Source organism: Entelurus aequoreus, linkage group LG07, assembly GCF_033978785.1.
Source record: "Entelurus aequoreus isolate RoL-2023_Sb linkage group LG07, RoL_Eaeq_v1.1, whole genome shotgun sequence".
Lineage (NCBI taxonomy): Eukaryota > Metazoa > Chordata > Actinopteri > Syngnathiformes > Syngnathidae > Entelurus > Entelurus aequoreus.
Window position 1 is genome coordinate 38,444,147 of NC_084737.1, and position 20,166 is coordinate 38,464,312.

The 20,166-nt window shown below is 38.2% G+C and overlaps 1 protein-coding gene across 2 annotated transcripts in view; it reads left to right on the forward strand.

The window, feature by feature from the left end:
* The first annotated feature begins 2,581 nt into the window (after positions 1 to 2,581).
* The window catches only part of marchf9 (membrane-associated ring finger (C3HC4) 9), an 87,618-nt gene continuing 70,033 nt past the window's right edge, over positions 2,582 to 20,166 (forward strand). Inside the window, exon 1 of one of the 2 annotated variants that reach the window (XM_062053532.1) lies at positions 2,582 to 3,872. In XM_062053532.1, coding sequence (XP_061909516.1) covers positions 3,540 to 3,872 — 333 coding nt within the window. In that variant the 5' untranslated portion in view covers positions 2,582 to 3,539. The remainder of the gene's footprint in view (positions 3,873 to 20,166) is intronic. The other variant, XM_062053531.1, reaches the window with a different exon arrangement.

Here is a 20,166-nt window from a genome sequence, read left to right on the forward strand (position 1 = left end):
AGAGTCGAGAACGCGAAATGGACATTCACAGTGACTTTTATCTCCACGACAATACATCGGCAAAACACTTTAGCTACGTGATAGCATCGGGCTCAAATGCAGATATAAACAAAATAAATAAACCCCTGACTGGAAAAATAGACAAAAAATCAACAATACTATTAAACCCTGGACATGTAAATACACGGTTAATGCTTTCCAGCCTGGCGAAGCTTAACAATGCTGTTGCTAACGACGCCATTGAAGCTAATTTAGCAACCGGACCTCGACAGAGCTATGCTAAAAACATTAGCTCTCCACCTACGCCAGCCAGCCCTCATCTGCTCATCAACACCCGTGCTCACCTGCGTTCCGGCGATCGACGGAAGGACGAAGGACTTCACCCGATCATCCGTGCGGCTAGCGGCGGCTAGCGGCGGCTAGCGCGTCTGCTATCCAAGTCAAAGTCCTCCTGGTTGTGTTGCTACAGCCAGCCGCTAATACACCGATCCCACCTACAACTTTCTTCTTTGCAGTCTTCATTGTTCATTAAACAAATTGCAAAAGATTCACCAACACAGATGTCCAGAATACTGTGGAATTTTGAGATGAAAACAGAGCTTTTTTGTATTGGATTCAAAGGTGTACCAATACTTCCGTTTAACTAGTGGCGTCACTCGCATACGTCATCATACAAAGACGTTTTCAACCGGAAGTTTAGCGGGAAATTTAAAATTGCAGTTTATAAGTTAACCCGACCGTATTGGCATGTGTTGCAATGTTAAGATTTCATCATTGATATATAAACTATCAGACTGCGTGGTCGGTAGTAGTGGGTTTCAGTAGGCCTTTAATTTAACTTTAACTTTACACATACAAACTGTAGCACACAAAAAAGCACATTTAATAAAACATTTTTTATTACTGTCTTACCTTTACTTATAAATGAAGTCCATGCACCACTCCTTCTGAACAAAAGCATCAATAACTTGTTTGTAGAAGTCTTCCTTATCTTTCTTCAGTTTTAAAAGTCTCTCTGTCTCGATGGAGATCTTCCTTTAATTACCTCCTGCTTCGATTGAAAGTCCAGTTTAGAAAACTGTTTTATTTTAGATATGTAACCCTCCATGTTAAACGTCCAGGCGAGAGGAAAAAATAGACGATCGCTAACTGTTGCTGCTTGTTGTCACTTATTCTGCAGCCGAGTAGTCGCATGAATGATCTCTGGGATCACTAGCGCCCTCTATCACCAGGAGGCGGGATTACTGCGAGCCTCAGCCAGTGCGTCTTCGCAGGCGTTTTATGATTGCTCAGCACAAGAAATACGTTACACACATACAGTTGTTGACAAAATACTCTGTACATTATATACCTCAGCTAACTAAACTATGGAAATGTATAATCATAATTCATATAGCAATACGGTCTCACTGCACAGCAGGCCAGCAGTTAGCCGAGTCATTGCGCAATCCATGGCGAGGCTCAACTGGCTGGTGACTCACCGCAAGTCTCTTCTCAGTATTTGAACGGCAAATGTGAAAATTCAGCGATTTTGAATAAAAATTATCTAAAACTGGTGAAGTTAAATGGAAAATAACTTTATAGTATAATCACTGGATACATATAACAATTTAATGAATTTTTTTTCTTTTTACATTTTTTTTCTTTCCATGATGGCACGTGAGGCCCCGCCTCACCTGCCTCCCCTAACTGCATGTCACTGATATAAACACATGCATAAACTATATATATATATATATATATATATATATATATATATATATATATATATATATATATATATATATATATATATTCTGCTGTGGAGCCACAATATTTGGACCCGATGTGGCGAGGGTCAACTGTATCGAACTTTTTGACACATTTTATAAGAAACTGTACCGAATTTGGTCTCTTGCAATGTTTAAAAATTGGAGATTTTAAAGGAAACAGAAATCTTATCACAAATTTATTTAGCTTTTTTTGGCATGTATTAACTGCATACAAGTATTAACCAAATCAGACTTTTACAATCAATATGTGTGCTTATTTGCAGAATAATGAAAAGTATAATGATATGACTTCATGGGGAACGTGCATGAAAGGTTATGTAATTATGTATTTAGAGTGACTATGTGTATACTCATATGTGTCTTCTGTTACCATAAAACCAAATCATTAATGGCATGTGTGTAGTTGTGTTTACTGCACAGAGAATCCACCCTGTGTGCTTTTATTGGTTTTGGTTGGGAATCCAGAATCTTCTCACAGTTCATCGATAACAAACAGGAAGTCAAATCATTCTCTTCAGTGAGAAAAGACAAACAGGTCAATATCACCTGCAAGCATTAGGCCAAATCATCAAAAGTATTAAGAAATGAAGAAATACACATGTTTCACTCTGTGCACCAATATAAATAATATAATAATATCTATTTTTGAAGTGAACAACTGAAATAAATACAAGAATGATATCAAATATATATTTTTGGAGCTGCGCCTGTATATTGCACAGCATGAAGGACCTGAGAGCTGTGACCCACATCAGAGGAAGACGGAAGGAGGGCAGGCCTTGTTCGTGATTGCCGGGCATCCGGGTCCTTCTCCTACGTCACCAGCAAAGGGCGATCAGCACCACGGATAGATCTTGGTCAACAAGCCAGCGGCCCCCCGCTTTGTGTCGGAGCTCTCGACGAGGCTCTTCGCCTCACCTCCGCGCTCCACGGACAAAATAGAAGGCTTTCTATCAGGATATGTCGTCTCGGTTGTTCCGGAAGTAGCCGCACTAGCCGACCATTTCGAGGAGGGGAAAGCGAGCATCAGCAGCAGCATCCTGATGATGGGGATCATGTGCTCCGATAATCGATGCCATCGTCGGTGTTTCTTTGCTGGAGGGCGCAGACACATCTTTTCTGGACTCTGACTTGAACAAAATCAAAACGCTGGGTGCCTTCTTTTTTTCTTTTTCTTTTTTACTCTCACGCCTTCCTCTACCTTTTGATGGCGAGGATGGCAGACGTGGCTGTTTTTGTGTCCCGCTTGACTGCTGAAAAATGCAAATGATTGTTTTTGAACGATACGGTCTGACTCCTAGAATGCTGCATGGGACAGAGCCCTCTTAAAAAAACGCCTCAAGCCATATTTTGTTTATTTTTTATTTTTGGATTATGATTGTTGCCAAAGGTCCCAGATGTGAGTGCGTGGATGGCATGTCGTTGTGTTCCCACACAGCCCGTCTTGAGTCGCCTTCCTCGGCTTTGCTCTGTCTATCCCTCGCAGTCTTCTGCTATGGGTAGCAAAACATGTAGGACCTTCTCCTCTCTTTTATGCCGCCAGCCGCTCAGTGCTCATGACGAAAAACTGCCTTTTTTTAGGGAAAACACGGCTAAATGGACCAAGCCGAACACAAATAATTGTGTCTGGCTCGGCTGAAAGGTTTGGAAATCTTTCATTTGTACCGCTTTTTAAACACACCCCTGGCTCATTTAGTCCCCTGTGATTAATAATTGGCCGTCTGATTACAAGAAGAAACAAATAAGTCTCCGTCTATGTAGCCAAACATGTTCAAGTATCGGATCCGCATGTTTTTCAACGAACTGAAAGTGCTGGTGTTTATGCGATCCGATTCGAGACAGTCCGGCCCCGACCCAGAGAGACGACCCACCGCCATGCGAGGCTTGGGGATGGGCGGCTGCGGCTGGCCGCCTTTCGTCGACTGCCATTCCCGGGACGACGACGAGGAGTACTACGGCAGCGACCCGCGGCCCCGGAGCCTGGCCTTTGAGGACAAGGAGCCCAAGCTGCAAGTGGGCCTGGACGCCGTGTCCCTGGCCAGCACCGCCAGCAGCCTGCGAACCCCCCAGTGCCGGATCTGCTTCCAAGGCCCCGAACAGGTGCAGTGAACGCGTTTCAACACACATTGATCCGCATGATTTATGCAAAAGGGGGCTTGTGTTGTTAGTTTTATTGCTAAATGCGGGTCACGTGAGCTATACTGTACTAGTGGGCTGCGTTCAGCACAGTCTTTTGTTTGAACACATGATTCTTGTTTTCAGCAGTTCCCACACATCTGAAATCCCGCCAGCATAGCAACAAAGAAAGTTAACCAATGAGATCTGCAGAATGACAAATATGCTTGAGTCACAATCCTTGAACAATGGACCCTCAGGTCCTCATGTGTCACATGACCATTACTTTTCTCACCATAATTAAGCTCATCTGCTTTTCTTTTCTTTTTCTTTTTTTTTACTCCTGAGCCAAAAGAAAAGTGTAAGAAGTGCACATGTTTGGCTTGTTTCCAACCAGATGTGCTGAGACCTGTTCAGCAGATCAAGCTGAAGCCGGGATCATTAGAGAGACTGTACGTCTTGTAGGAGCACAGATGGACATTACCATTTAGTCACTTCGCCGAGATGCGTGTTATTGCAGCCCATGTGCTAATTTATGACATCTGCCTTCTATGAGTTTCTATTGTGAGGCGTAGTAAAGCAGGCAACACTTTTGGATATGAGGCACCCGTTTGATGTCACCCACTTGCCCCCTCAAATGTCTTCCTTTAAAAATGGGGGGCTAGTATTTATTGTGCAAGGTGACTCATCGTGTAACATGGCCATAGCTACAAACAAAGACTGCACTTCTAGATGTACCTAGCACAGATATTAGCTTATTTTCTTATGCAACGTGGCTTTACTGGTGCAGGTGGGGGGAGCACGTTTGCCATTTTATTATCCTTTCATAATTTAAGAGGTCACAACAGGGGCCCGGGTCATGTCGCTGTCAGCGGGCCAATTACCTGCAGGCGTAATCCCTTCACTCTGTGGGCCATGTCAATGTGCTATAGCTGTCTGTCAAAGTGTGCCAGAGTCTCATGTTGGTACACGCATGCTCATAGAAGAAAGATGGGGCCAAAGCACCCGTCTGCCCTTTCAGCCTCTAGTACCACTTTCTATGAGGGATAGGTTACCATAAAGATGGAACCCAGTGATGATGGATTTATAGTCAAGTCATTGCTAACACAGGTCACAGGTTTAAGTTAAACAAGTACCAATGATTGTCACACACACACTAGGTGTGGTGAAATTATTCTCTGCATTTGACCCATCACCCTTGATCACACCCTGGGAGGTGAGGAGAGCAGTGAGCAGCAGTGCTGGCCGCGCTCGGGAATAATTTTTGGTGATTTAACCCCCAATTCCAACCCTCGATGCTGAGTGTCAACTTGTAACTAGTGCTGTCAAATGATGCATTTATCAGATTAATCACACTTTTGAATTTAAATTAACCATGGTTAATCACCGATTATTACTCGCTTGCACATTTAAATCAGGGTTTTTTAACCGTTTTGACCTCAGAGCCCAACTTTTCCACTAGAGAGGGGCCCAGGGCCCACTCAACTTTTAACACTAAATTAGTAATCTTACTTTGGAGTTTATTTCTTTCTTTCTTTAGTTTATTTCGAACATGAACACACTTACATCTTAATACGTCACACAATTTCATCATTTCATTTTACATCATGCCCGAAAAGGAGTAGGAAGAAGCAAAGCTTATTTAATCCTACCCCTTTCCCACTTCAAAGCGTTTACAATGATATAGAATCATTTACTGACCTTTTTATATAATAAAATAACATCTATGAATTAGTATACACAACAGTTTTATAATATGTAATTAATTAATTCAGTCATTATTAACATACTGAGATGAAGAATATCTTATTTTTAACATAATTCTTCTTCTTTGTACTTTGTAAGCACTATTATTTTGAACAACCTCTTAAACTGGATCATATCAGTACAATTCTTAACTTCTTTACTTAATCCATTCCATAATTTGATTCCACATACTGATATGCTAAAAGTTTTAAGTGTTGTACGTGCATATAAATGTTTTAAATTATTTTTTCCTCTAAGGTTATATTTCTCCTCTTTAGTTGAGAAGAATTGTTGTACATTCTTTGGTAGCAGGTTATAGATTGCTTTGTACATCATTTTAGCTGTTTGCAATTTTACCAAATCACCAAACTTTAATATTTTTGACTTAATAAATAAAGGGTTTGTATGTTCTCTATATCCAACATTATGTATTATTCTAACTGATCTTTTTTGTAACATGGTTAGCGAATGTAGCGCACATTTGTAGTTATTTCCCCATATTTCTGCACAATAACTCAGATATGGTAACACTAGCGAGCAGTAGAGAATATGAAGTGATTTTTGGCCCAGGACGTGTTTTGTTTTATTCATTATTGAAATGTTTTTTGCCACCTTATGTTGTATGTTTTGTATATGAGATTTCCAGTTCATTTGATCATCTATTAATACTCCCAAAAATCTGGTTTCTTTTACCCTTTCGATGTCTACTCCGTCTATTTGTATTCGTGTACGATGCTCTTTTCTACTATTACCAAATAGCATTATTTTAGCTTTACTGAGATTCAAAGATAGTCTGTTTTTGTCAAACCATCTTTTTAATTTGTTAATTTCTTCTGTTATTATTTGTATTATCTTCTGTGTGTCCTCTCCTGAACAAAAAGCAGTTGTATCGTCTGCAAATAAAACTAACTTTAAGTCCTTTGTAACTTTACAGATGTCGTTTATATAAAGATTAAACAATCTTGGTCCCAATATTGATCCCTGCGGTACACCACAGGATATATCTAGCCGTGTTGACATATTTTCACCCATCTTCACATATTGCTTCCTGTTGGTTAGATAGCTTCTTACCCAGTTCAAGACCAAACCTCTGATGCCATATCGTTCTAATTTTTGTATTAAAATATCATGATTAATTGTGTCAAATGCTTTTGTTAAGTCCATGAATACTGCGGCCGCACATTCTTTACCATCTATTGCATTGGTAATTTCCTCTGTTATTTTGATTAATGCTATTGATGTTGAGATATTTGCTAGAAATCCATATTGGTTCTCCACGAGCGTCCCACTTTTGTTAATAAATAAATCTAATCGACTATTGAAAATTTTTTCCATGATTTTGGAGAATTGTGGAAGTAATGAAACTGGTCTGTAGTTAGTAAACTGGTGTACGTCTCCATTCTTATAAATTGGTACGACTTTTGCAATTTTCATTTTGTAAGGGAATTTGCCGGTTAGAAATGATACATTGCTGATATATGTCAGAGGTTCTGAAATGTCTTCTATAACCTTTTTTATCGTTACCATATCTATTCCATGACAGTCAGTTGAGGTCTTAGATTTACAATTTTTTACAATTTTGATTATTTCTTCTTTTGTTACACTTTTAAGAAACATGGAATTGGGATTTCTGTCTATGAGCTGACTCAAGTCCTCAACTGACCCATCATCTGCATTTGGAATTCTTTGGTCCAGATTTTTCCCGATATTAACAAAATAATCATTGAAACATTCAGCTATTTGGTTCATATTGTCATTTTTTGTATTTCCATCTAGAAAGTACTGGGGGTAATCTTTCTTAGCACCATTTTTAATGATGCTATTTAGGATGCCCCATGTTGCTCTCATGTTGTTTTTGTTCTTGTTTAATAATTGACTGTAGTATTCCTTCTTACATGTTCGTAGTATACCAATTAGCTTGTTTTTATATTTCTTATACTTATTTTCTGCCTCTATCGATCTCTGTGTTATAAATATTCGATACAATGTGTTTTTTTTGTGACAAGCATTTTTCAGTCCTTTTGTCATCCACGGTTGGTTGTTTTTCTTTTGCTTCTTACTACGTTCTTTCCATGGGCAATGTTTATCATAGAGTGTTAGAAAGGTGTTGACAAAATTCCCATATGCATCATCTACATTATCTTCATTGTATACATTGTCCCAAATTTGTTTCCTCAGATCCGTCTTGAAGGAAATCATTCCTTCCTCTGTGCATAGTCTCTGAAATGTCTTTTTGTCAATGTTCTTCTTCCTGTAATTCCCATCATAAATAGTAAAGACTGGCATTATTGCTTTCAATAATTATATACAACCTACTTATAATTTAACAGGATAAACCTAGTCAAATGATATGAAATCATGTGCTAATAACAAGATTATTATCAACGCTTAGGTCAGGCTGATATGAAAATAAATACAATACTACTATCAAATATACTGCAAAAAAATGAAGTCATAAACACTGATGAAAAATACATTCACACACAATTACGTAGTACTTAAATGAACACATTCTAAATAAATTAAAAATAACAATAATATTATTTGTGTTTCTTAAATAAACTGTCAATAAAATTTAAGTGCAAATGAAAATACAGCGTCATCACTTTAGTCATATTTCTTGGGCTTAAGAAACTTCTCCATGACATTAGCTCCAGACTTGTTTGTTAGTTGTTGTCATTATTGCCACAAGTGGTGGAAAAGGTTACATCTGAGTATCGCTGCGGCCCATACAAACCACAGTTGAGAAACTTATTTTGGTGGCCCTCTAAGAGGTGTTCATGGCCCAACAATGGGCCCCGGTCCTATGGTTTAAAAATACTTCAAAAAGAGCCCAGTATTTGCACACAAATGCAATCTTATTTTCTGAATGTCGTAAAGGAACTTTTTAAAATGTTTTTACTTGCACGTAATCTATTTGCTCAAAACTTCCTAACAGTTTTATCTAAACTCCCAACACGCTGTATTTTGGAGTGAAATATTCCAGTAAGCACAACAGTTAGAGTCTTCCCGCTCATCTTTGGTATGCATTGACCTGATCACTGACCGTATAACAACCCGCAGTTAACCATCCGCGGTTAAGGTAAAAAAACATGTACAGTCAAGATTAATTGTGATTAATCTGCGTATATATCCATGAATAATGCAAAAAACAGTCAAAATAAATTGTGTGATTAATCTGCGTAACCCCATGAGTAATGCAAAACATTGTTTGTGATTTTTCACAGGAGTTAATTCCTTTTTAATTTTTATAGCCCTATTTGTAACCTGTTCTCATTTTGCATAATTGCACTTTAGATCTCACCATGGGCAAAAACGAAAACAAAAGATTGATAAAATCTTGCTCACTATGCTATGAAATTACATTGGATTGTGCAAGTCAAACATTAACAATAACGGAAATAGCGTTAATAACTTACAATGTCACTTTTCGATACTCCACATATTTTGTAACGTTGAAATGGAAATGGAAGTGCACAAAAGTTATACCAAAAACTAGTAATAAAAGTAAAATAAAATGTGACGGAAACCTTTTTGAGTAATACTGATTTTTTTTTTTCTTTTCTTTTCTTTCTAATATGATGTGTGTATTCAGTATAAAAATGTAATGTGATCTGTAGAAGATGTCTGAAATCACATAAAGATGGTTGTCGCAACATTGTTATTTCCCCCTTCAGTTGTTTTCAGGCTATTTGTACGGGCTGAGCTAAGGCTGAAGTTGAGTGGGAGGGTTAACAATAACATCAGTCAACTCCCTTCCTTATTTCCCAGAGACCAATGAAAGTTATGACTCACTCTTGATACATTCAGAAAGGTCTTGTTAACCTAAAATAACGCCCCGGGGGCGTAGCCAGCCGAGGCGGCAATCAGACTGACAGAACGTGGTGATAGTTATTATCTCTGTCACCCAAATCTGCAGGAGCAGAGCTCCACCATTTCTCCAAAACTTTGAAAACATTTGGAGCCATGTCAAGGGGACATGCTGTGTTGTTGTTTGGATGACTGTAGTGTTTGCTGCGTACAGTTCGCCCTGCACCTGCGCTAAAGGAATATTAATCCACAGCTTTTTACGCCTTTTTGAGTTGTGTTTGCTACATGCCCATCTGTTACATGAAATTATTCCGCATTTAAAAAATGGCTTATTTTTATCTGAACGAGAGGAGAAAGTTGACCTTTATATCCCAACCTTTCCTATTGACTCTCAAATGAGCAAACATGCAAGACTTTCACAGAAAAAAGCAATCTTTTTCTTACATTCCACCTTAAGAGCATATATATACAGGAATGTATGTGTTTATTTGTGTATATACACAAAACACATTGAACTTTTCATCAACCATTTGTATTACAGCATATCTTCTCAAATAACAATACTACAGAAATTACATTTAATATACTTTGGATTAGTCAGTGTACAGTCTGTGCAGCAGTATGGATTTATAATCCACTAAAAATAACTTAACACACAGTCATTATTGTGTAAATGGCAAGCAAAAAACAGTGAGTACCAATCTAAACGTGTCCTGCAAGTCAATCATAGTGGTGTTCGCGTCATGATGTGGGACTGCATGAGTGCTGCATGCTGGCACTGAGGAGCTGTGGTTCATTGAGGTAAACATGAATTCCAACATGCACTGTGACATTGTGAAGTAGAGCATGATCCCCTACCTTGAGAAACTGGACCGTAAAGCAGTTTTTTTCTTTCTTCTTCTCCTCCTTTCTTTCTCTTTCTTTATGTCGGGGCCTGTCTAAAATACTCATATATTTTAGGCGTTATAGCCAAGTTTCATTTTTACATATTCCAAAAAACACACTTCATATCCTCAATGTGTATTTTAGGGAAATATAGTGAAAATGAACAAAAAAAATTTGCTCGCCATAACTTTTAGTCTTGTATTCTAAAAATGCACATCATCAACTTTGATATTGGGCTTTTAACTAGCTTTAATCAAGAAAGAAAGAAAGAAAGGAAGACAAATCTATGCTGTTTGCGCCACACAGATGATGGCACCCACATATGAGGGGCCGTTAGGGACATTATTCAGAATTACCTCTTACATACACTCCTGAAATGCTCTCACATAAACATCCATCCATCCTCTACCGCTTATTTCCTTCGGGGTCGCGGGGGGCGCTGGAGCCTATCAACTGAAATCTTTTTCTCTCACACACCCTACTGAAACACTCTTATACATACTACTGAAATGCTCTTACATACACTACTAAAATGCTCTTACATACACTACTGAAACACTCTTATAAACACTACTGAAACACTCTTATAAACACTACTGAAACACTCTTACATACACTACTGAAACACTCTTATAAACACTACTGAAACACTCTTACATACACTACTGAAATGCTCTCACATAAACAACTAAAATGTTTTTCTCTCACACACCCTACTGAAACACTCTCATAAACACTACTAAAATATGTGTTTCTCTTAAGCACACACACACACACACACCTGGAATTATTTTTCACTAGTATGTATAAACGGATTTCACCTGTGTGTGTGTGTGCTTTTTACACGTGCGTGTGAGAGACAACTATTTCAGTAGTTTGTGTGCAAAGATTTCAGTTATGTGTATGAGAGCATCTTACCATTGTGTATGCGAGCATCTTACTAGTGTGTGTGAGCAATGTTGCATTCCGGTTCCGGTCACCAATAATCCCCGGCCATTTTCAGACAAGTTTTATTTTTTAAATTTTAAAGGCCTACTGAAACCCACTACTACCGACCACGCAGTCTGATAGTTTATATATCAATGATGAAATCTTAACATTATAACACATGCCAATACGGCCGGGTTAACTTATAAAGTGACATTTTAAATTTGCCGCTAAACTTCCGGTTCGAAACGCCTCTGAGGATGACGTATGCGTGTGACGTAGCCCGACGAACACGGGTATGCCTTCCACATTGAAGCCGATACGAAAAAGCTCTGTTTTCATTTCATAATTCCACAGTATTCTGGACATCTGTGTTCGTGAATCTGTTTCAATCATGTTCATTGCATTATGGAGAAGGAAGCCGAGCAAGCAAAGAAGAAAGTTGTCGGTGCGAAATGGACGTATTTTTCGAACGTAGTCAGCCACAACAGTACACAGCCGGCGCTTCTTTGTTTACATTCCCGAAAGATGCAGTCAAGATGGAAGAACTCGGATAACAGAGACTCTAACCAGGAGGACTTTTGATTTGGATACACAGACGCCTGTAGAGAACTGGGACAACACAGACTCTTACCAGGATTACTTTGATTTGGATGACAAAGACGCAGACGTGCTACTGTGAGTATGCAGCTTTGGCTTTTTTTTGCGTATGTACGTAACTTTTTTTAAATATATAAGCTTTATGAACCTTGGGTTAGGTGAACGGTCTTTTGGGCTGAGTGATTGTGTGTGTTGATCATGTGTTTGAATTGTATTGGCGTGTTCTATGGAGCTAGGAGCTAGCAGAGGAGCTAGGAGCTAGCATAACACGTACCGTACCGTACGTGCGCGTCACGTACGTAACTTTTTTAAAATATATAAGCTTTATGAACCTTGGGTTAGGTGAACGGTCTTTTGGGCTGAGTGATTGTGTGTGTTGATCGGGTGTTTGAATTGTATTGGCGTGTTCTATGGAGCTAGGAGCTAGCAGAGGAGCTAGGAGCTAGCATAACAAACACGCAGGTGTTTTTATGCAGGATTAATTTGTGGCATATTAAATATAAGCCTGGTTGTGTTGTGGCTAATAGAGTATATATATGTCTTGTGTTTATTTACTGTTGTAGTCATTCCCAGCTGAATATCAGGTCACCCCCGGCTCTCACAGCATCTTCCCTATCTGAATAGCTTCAACTCCCCACTAGTCCTTCACTTGCACTTTACTCATCCACAAATCTTTCATCCTCGCTCAAATTAATGGGGAAATTGTCGCTTTCTCGGTCCGAATCTCTCTCACTTCATGCGGCCATCATTGTAAACAATAGGGAACTTTGCGTATATGTTCAACTGACTACGTCACGCTACTTCCGGTAGGTGCAAGCCTTTTTTTTATCAGATACCAAAAGTTGCAATCTTTATCGTCGTTGTTCTATACTAAATCCTTTCAGCAAAAATATGGCAATATCGCGAAATGATCAAGTATGACACATAGAATAGATCTGCTATCCCCGTTTAAATAAAAAAAATTCATTTCAGTAGGCCTTTAAAGCCAAGTTGTGAACAAAATGTCTGCCTAACTGCCGACAAGTAGCTTAACCGAGGTGGAAGCTCCACTTCATAATTTCAGGGCTTCAGCTGAGAATATAAGAACACTTTCAATGCAACAAGGGTTGGGCTGCCGCCGTGGGTTGCCCCTGCAGGACGCGGCACCTGAGAGGCCATACAGCGGTGCCTTTCTCCTCCCGACAGCCAAGCAGCCTGGAGCACTGGTTCCATTGCGAGTTTACACCGCAGCATTATCAAGTGCAACGTTCCAGTTCATGGACATCAAAGCAAGAGGAGGAAAAGGTAATTAGACATTATTTATTTCTAAATGATTGTTGAATCACACGAAATGTAAGACAACATGGCATCGTAGTGAGCTAACCAGTTAGCCTTAGTCTGCCTCCACTACAAACAAGTTAGCAACTAGTGTTTCCGCGGCTCTTAAGAGTCTGACATCTATTGCAAACTTGCCGTTTGTCTCGGAGGAAGCGGACAAAAGTACACAGTCAAATCAGCTAGTAATGTTTGCAGCGTTGTTGCTATGGTAACATGTCGAAATGTGAGTCACGTTGTGGTACGTCAGTAGCTAATCATATATTAATAATAATGTATTACATTTATTCAGCCCTTTTCTATCGACTAGATAAGGGGTCCCCAAACTACGGCCCGCCAGCGTCCAAAATCCGGCCCGTGGGGAAAAAATATATACATATTATTTTAAATCTGACTTTTCTAATCCATTTTTTGGTGTCTCCTAGCCGCTCAGGCAAATCATATTGTCTAAAAATGCATTTCCCTGTATGTCTTATATTGTCTTAGCTGTTTTCATGTGATCTGATTGTTACATTCTTATTTCAGAGTCCATTTCAACAAGGACGGAATAAACAACCTCTGGATTCATGGAAGTTGGCTTCCAAAAAACTTCTCTCCACACAAATATATTGTTTGGAATATTCAATATATTTCACATAGAAACATACTAAATATCCTTTTTTTTTTTGCTCAAAAAAGACTCCTTATGTCGTATTATTCATATACTTTTCAAATGTTCTTGTAGTCAGAAAATCTTTTCAGTATATTAGAGGGAATCTTTACCTGACCTGTTTGGACTGTCATCTTCAGTCTTCTTCAGAAGGGACACCTGACTGCTGTGATGTGTTGCCTATCAGCTCTTCTTATAGGCCTGGACAACCTGGCAGACTACTTGATGGTCAATGGGGGAGGAGCTAATAGGCAACACGTCACAGTGGTCAGGTGACCCTTCTGAAGAAGACTGCAAATGACAGTCAAATTTTCTACCTCTTGTCCCTTTGGAGGTCGCGGGGGGTGCTGGAGCCTATCCAATATCAGGTAAAAATTCCATTTAATATACTGAAAAGATTGTCTGACTACAAGAACATTTAAAAAGAAAACTAATTTATCCTCTTTTTTTGACAGAAATGGACTTTCATTCAAACATAATAATTTGCTGAAAAATATATTATTGACATGAATCCTATTGATTATAAAAGACTGATAAATGGCATTTCAGTCCAGCTTCTTCAGCTCTTAAAGTCTTCTCTACGGGAAGAACCGATGGAGTAAGTTTCTCCAAGCTAAATGATTGCTAAAATAAACATATTAGTTAGTAAATGTAACAATAACACAAGGAACACAATTCATTCTGATAGAACTTGTCCACCAAAAACGGTTGTGTCCCAGAGAAACTTCTTACCTCATATTAATTTAGAAAAAAAATGGACTAAACATAACACATTTAAAATAAAGTTACAATCATGTCACAATTGTTACCTTGTAAATCTCTTCTGTCTAAATTCATCCAGGCTGTTTCTTTAGAATGCTCTTTTTTTTGTCCCATTGAAAAAGAGTCAATTAACCATGAATGTCCAATCTCACAATTATTCTGGACTGAACTTTCTGTTGGACTGTTTAGTACTTACAATATACTGTTTAGTACTTATAATATACTGTTTGAGTTCAAAGAAAGGGTTCTGTTCTTACAAGGTAAATGTCATAAAAACTTGAGTATGCTGTCAAACTGCTGTGTCTACTCAGAGTATTACATATTCCATCCATCCATTTTCTACCGCTTGTCCCGTTCGGGGTCTAACTCATAAATACAATGTTATGTCATGCAAACCAAATAGTTTTTCATTTTATTATCCATCCATCCATTTCCTACCTAAGAAAAAACAATATGTAATATATGATGCTTTTATTTGATTTTTGTTTTATACTTTTAACTGTTATTTCTTACATTTCTTGTTTTTTGTTAGTGTTGTTTAAATATATTGTTAAATGATTGAAACTTATGACGAAAATAATTTGTAAATACTTCATTTGAAAATGTTTAATGTCAAATATCTTTGTTATGGAAATAGCTTTAAAGAAAAATGCACCGTTCTAGTCATTGCTGTTCGATGGCCTTTTATTTTCCTCCAAACAGTGAAGTACATATCCTTTTGCTAAGTTTGCAGCATTGATAGCAGAAAACACAATCTGTTCATGCATGCGTGTAGACTACGTCACTTCCGGAACTTGAACATTTTACGACGGAGTCTGCTACGTCATGTTCTGTGTTATTTTAATGTTTTGTATAAAACTATAGCTTACCAAGCAGTAAAAGGGAACAATAATATAAAAATTAACAGAATGTACATTTAAAAAAGGGAGTATTATCCCCACATTTTTAACCACTTTTACTTTTCTGTCTTTGCAATAAATGACGCACCACTAACTCATCGCAAACTTCTTTTTAAACAACGCATTTTAACAAAAATCTATCTGTGGTGTAACAAAAACTAGACTTTTAAATGATCAGTATTGTGAATTGATGTGTTTAATGTAATAGTAAAAAATATTTATTTGCTATTTAAGGCTGCTGTACTGTTTCAAAATAAATATTGTATTCTTAAGTAACATTTGTTTTGTATGTAATCTTTTATGTTATTGTTATTCAAATAATGATTACAAAAGCGAAAACCATGATAACTGGCATGACGGGCATGATCATAATTGCGTAAAACAATTAGACGGAAGTGACGTTGTCTTCGTGCACGAATGGATTGATCGTGTATTGCGGTAATGATGGAATATGGTGACAAGCACTTCTTGCTTCATCCACAACATATATTCATATGATATTCTTCATTTTTCAGATTGAAGCTTTATTTTTGGAAGTGAGAGGCAATGAAGAGGATGTTTTCTGTTTTTTTTACTAGTGTTCTGCACTGCATTGAGAGGCTGCAAAAAGAGGACTCTGATAACTTCCATCAGGAGAGGCTTTATCGAGAGCTTAATGAGCAAACTCAAACTGTATCTGCATTTCTTGGTGTGTGTGATGATGCGGATGTCCAGAACCTTCTAAGATCATTGTATAGATGTTTTCGCAATGTGCTGCATGAACATGAGGCCAGACAGAGAGCCAAATTTGGCACCTCTAACACCCTTGACTGGCCACCCAGGGCGGCCCAGATCCAGTATAGCCACTGAACACATTTCTGACTGTGTGTCCATCGCTATATCATGGCAAATAATTGCATCATGCTTTGGAGTTAGTCGAAGAACACAATCCAGAGGTTGTTTATTCCGTCCTTGTTGAAATGGTCATGCAGCTGTGTGGTGACTCTGAAATAAGAATGTGACTCTGAAATAAGAATGTAACAATCAGATCACATGAAAACAGCTAAGACAATATAAGTCATACAGGGAAATGTATTTTTAGACAATATGATTTGCCTGAGCGGCTAGGAGACACCAAAAAATGGATTAGAAAAGTCAGATTTAAAATAATATATATATATTTTTTCCCAAGGGCCGGATTTTGGACGCTGGCGGGCCGTAACCAGCCCGCGGGCCATAGTTTGGGGACCCCTTATTTAGTCGATAGAATAAGGCTAAATAAATGTAATCCATTATTATTAGTATATGATTAGCTATTGACGTACCACGACGTGACTCACATTTCGACATGTTACCATAGCAACAACGCTGCAAACATTACTAGCTGATTTGACTGTGTACTTTTGTCCGCTTCCTCCGAGACAAACGGCAAGTTTGCAATAGATGTCAGACTCTTAAGAGCCGCGGAAACACCAGTTGCTAACTTGTTTGTAGTGGAGGCAGACTAAGGCTAACTGGTTAGCTCACTACAATGCCATGTTGTCTTACATTTCGTGTGATTCAACAATCATTTAGAAATAAATAATGTCTAATTACCTTTTCCTCCTCTTGCTTTGATGTCCATGAACTGGAACGTTGCACTTGATAATGCTGCGGTGTAAACTCGCAATGGAACCAGTGCTCCAGGCTGCTTGGCTGTCGGGAGGAGAAAGGCACCGCTGTATGGCCTCTCAGGTGCCGCGTCCTGCAGGGGCAACCCACGGCGGCAGCCCGACCCTTGTTGCAATGAAAGTGTTTTTATATTTTCCGCTGAAGCCCTCAAATTATGAAGTGGAGCTCCCGCCTCGGTTAAGCTACTTGTCGGCAGTTAGGCAGACATTTTGTTCACAACTTGGCTTTAAAAAAAAAAATTGTCTGAAAAGGGGCGGGGCTTTTTGGTGACCGGAACCGGAATGCAACATTGCTCACACACACTAGTAAGATGCTCGCATACACAATGGTAAGATGCGCTCATACACATTACTGAAATCTTTGCACACATACTACTGAAATTGTTGTCTCTCACACGCACGTGTAAAAAGCACACACACACACAGGTGAAATCCGTTTATACATACTAGTGAAAAATAATTCCAGGTGTGTGTGTGTGTGTGTGTGTGTGTGTGTGTGTGTGTGTGTGTGTGTGTGTGTGTGTGTGTGTGTGTGTGTGTGTGTGTGTGTGTGTGTGTGTGTGTGTGTGTGTGTGCTTAAGAGAAACACAAATTTTAGTAGTGTTTATGAGAGTGTTTCAGTAGGGTGTGTGAGAGAAAAACATTTTAGTTGTTTATGTGAGAGCATTTCAGTAGTGTATGTAAGAGTGTTTCAGTAGTGTTTATAAGAGTGTTTCAGTAGTGTATGTAAGAGTGTTTCAGTAGTGTATGTAAGAGTGTTTTAGTAGTGTATGTAAGAGTGTTTCAGTAGTGTTTATAAGAGTGTTTAAGTAGTGTATATACGAGCATTTCAGTAGTGTTTATAAGAGTGTTTCAGTAGTGTATTTAAGAGCATTTCAGTAGTGTGTGTGTATAAGAGTGTTTCAGTAGGGTGTGTGAGAGAAAAATATTTCAGTTGTTTATGTGAGAGCATTTCAGTAGTGTATGTAAGAGCATTTCAGTAGTGTGTATAAGAGTGTTTCAGTAGGGTGTGTGAGAGAAAAACATTTCAGTTGTTTATGTGAGAGCATTTCAGTAGTGTATGTAAGAGGTAATTCTGAATAATGTCCCTAACGGCCCCTCATACCCACACACCACTGCTCTCATGTGCTTTTATTGCAACGGTGGAAATGTGGAAACTATGTCTATGTCTATGTGTATTTAAAGTTAAAGGCACGTCATGTGGTCCGGATTTTATCAATTTTTATTAGCTACACTTATTAAACAACTAGTCGAGGCAACAAAATATAGATCAAAGCTTTTTTTATAATCATGTTAATCGATTAATCGTTGCAGCCCTATTTAATATCTATAGATACAATTGTGCCAAAACTCTATTATTTGAAAAATACACCTTTCACAACATTGTTTTGAGTTTTTTTTAACTAAATCCACAGTCACAGCAAGTATCGATTCATATTTGGAACTATCTGTATTTCTCAGCAACATACACAGTCTCCTCTGTGTTTAAATTTGAAGGTGAACTCAGCAGGCACCTTATACACATTCATTTTTAAACCTCTGTTATTTTATTTTGAATACAAAATGAGTGTGTGGGTTCAATAGTTAACAAAAGTGTTTAACTATTTGAAAATAAAAGTCATGTAGATATAAAATATTGTCTAACTTGTGCTCTGCTGAGCAACTCACCTGCTTTGTAAAAATATGTTGTTTTAGAGCAGTGTTTCTTAACCATTGTTGGGCCGCTAGCGCCCCCTAGAGGGCCGCTAAAAAATATCTGTTTCTCAGCTGTGGTCCGTATAGGCAGCCACTTGTGGCAGTAATGACAATATCAAACATACAGAAGAAGTCTGGTGCTATAGTCATAGAGAAGATTTTTAAGCGCAAAAACTATGACTAAAGTGGCGAAGCTGTATTTTCATTTGCACTTGAATTTTATTGCCAGTTTAAAATAATATTATCGTTTAATATTAATTTAGTTAGAATGTGTTCATTTTAGTACTGCGTAATTTTATGTAAATGTATTTTTCATCAGTGTTTATGACTCTGAAGGTTTATGTGTTAAATAAGTAATATTTGTCATTAACACAGTTTTGTATCATTTGACAAGGATTTGATTTCAAATTTTCAGGACTTATGCAGATCCCAAATATACAAAAACACGTATTAATAGGTAAGAAAAGTTGACTTTGCTTAGTAGGGCCCCTTTAAATGTGTTACTTGTGTTTACGTCATATATTTGCTCAAAATTTGGTATCGGTTTTATCTCAAGTAAACTGTCGGAGTTTCCTCACTCATCTTTGCACTGACATATGCTTTGTCCTGATCGCTGACCGTAAAACAACCCATGCCGTTTTTCAGGTAACCTTCCATTTTTACGGGAAAGGAGCATATACGGTCAAAATAAACTGGGTGATTAATCTGCGTTAATGAGTGCAATGTTTTTGTGATTTGACAGTTCCACTTAAAACACAACAGTACATACAGTACACTCCAACACCAATGTAATTTTAACACAACACTTCAATGGATACTCAAATCTTAATGTACTCAATTGTAATTTATAAAACGCCATGCACTGAAACAAGAGAACTGCAAAGTGGCGAAAGAACACTTTATACACAAACCTGAGCAGCAACAGCCTGAAATTTCGGAAGTGTTTGCCTTCATTTAGTTTGTATTTATTTAATCCTCATATTCATGTGACCTTCTTCTGTTTTCTCTTCATAACGTCAGCAGGCAAGTTATTTTCAAGTTTATTAGGAGTATGTGGCTCGTCTGCCAGCTCTTTTATATGTTGGGACGCTTGAGGCCTTTAATTATAAGTGGGAAGGTCAAACGAGGCAGATGGGTGTGAACGTGATGAAGAAATGCTTGTGTCAGTGCGGCGTATTTTTTGGTGAATCGACAAATTATAGATTGAACATACATTTGAGAGAATCTTAATGACAGTTGGGGAACGCTAACCCCTGCATGGACTTTATAATACAAGAGGTTAGTTCCAAAATATAAAGGAATTGTGCATTTTGTGATAAAAGCATGAAATTTGGTACACTTAT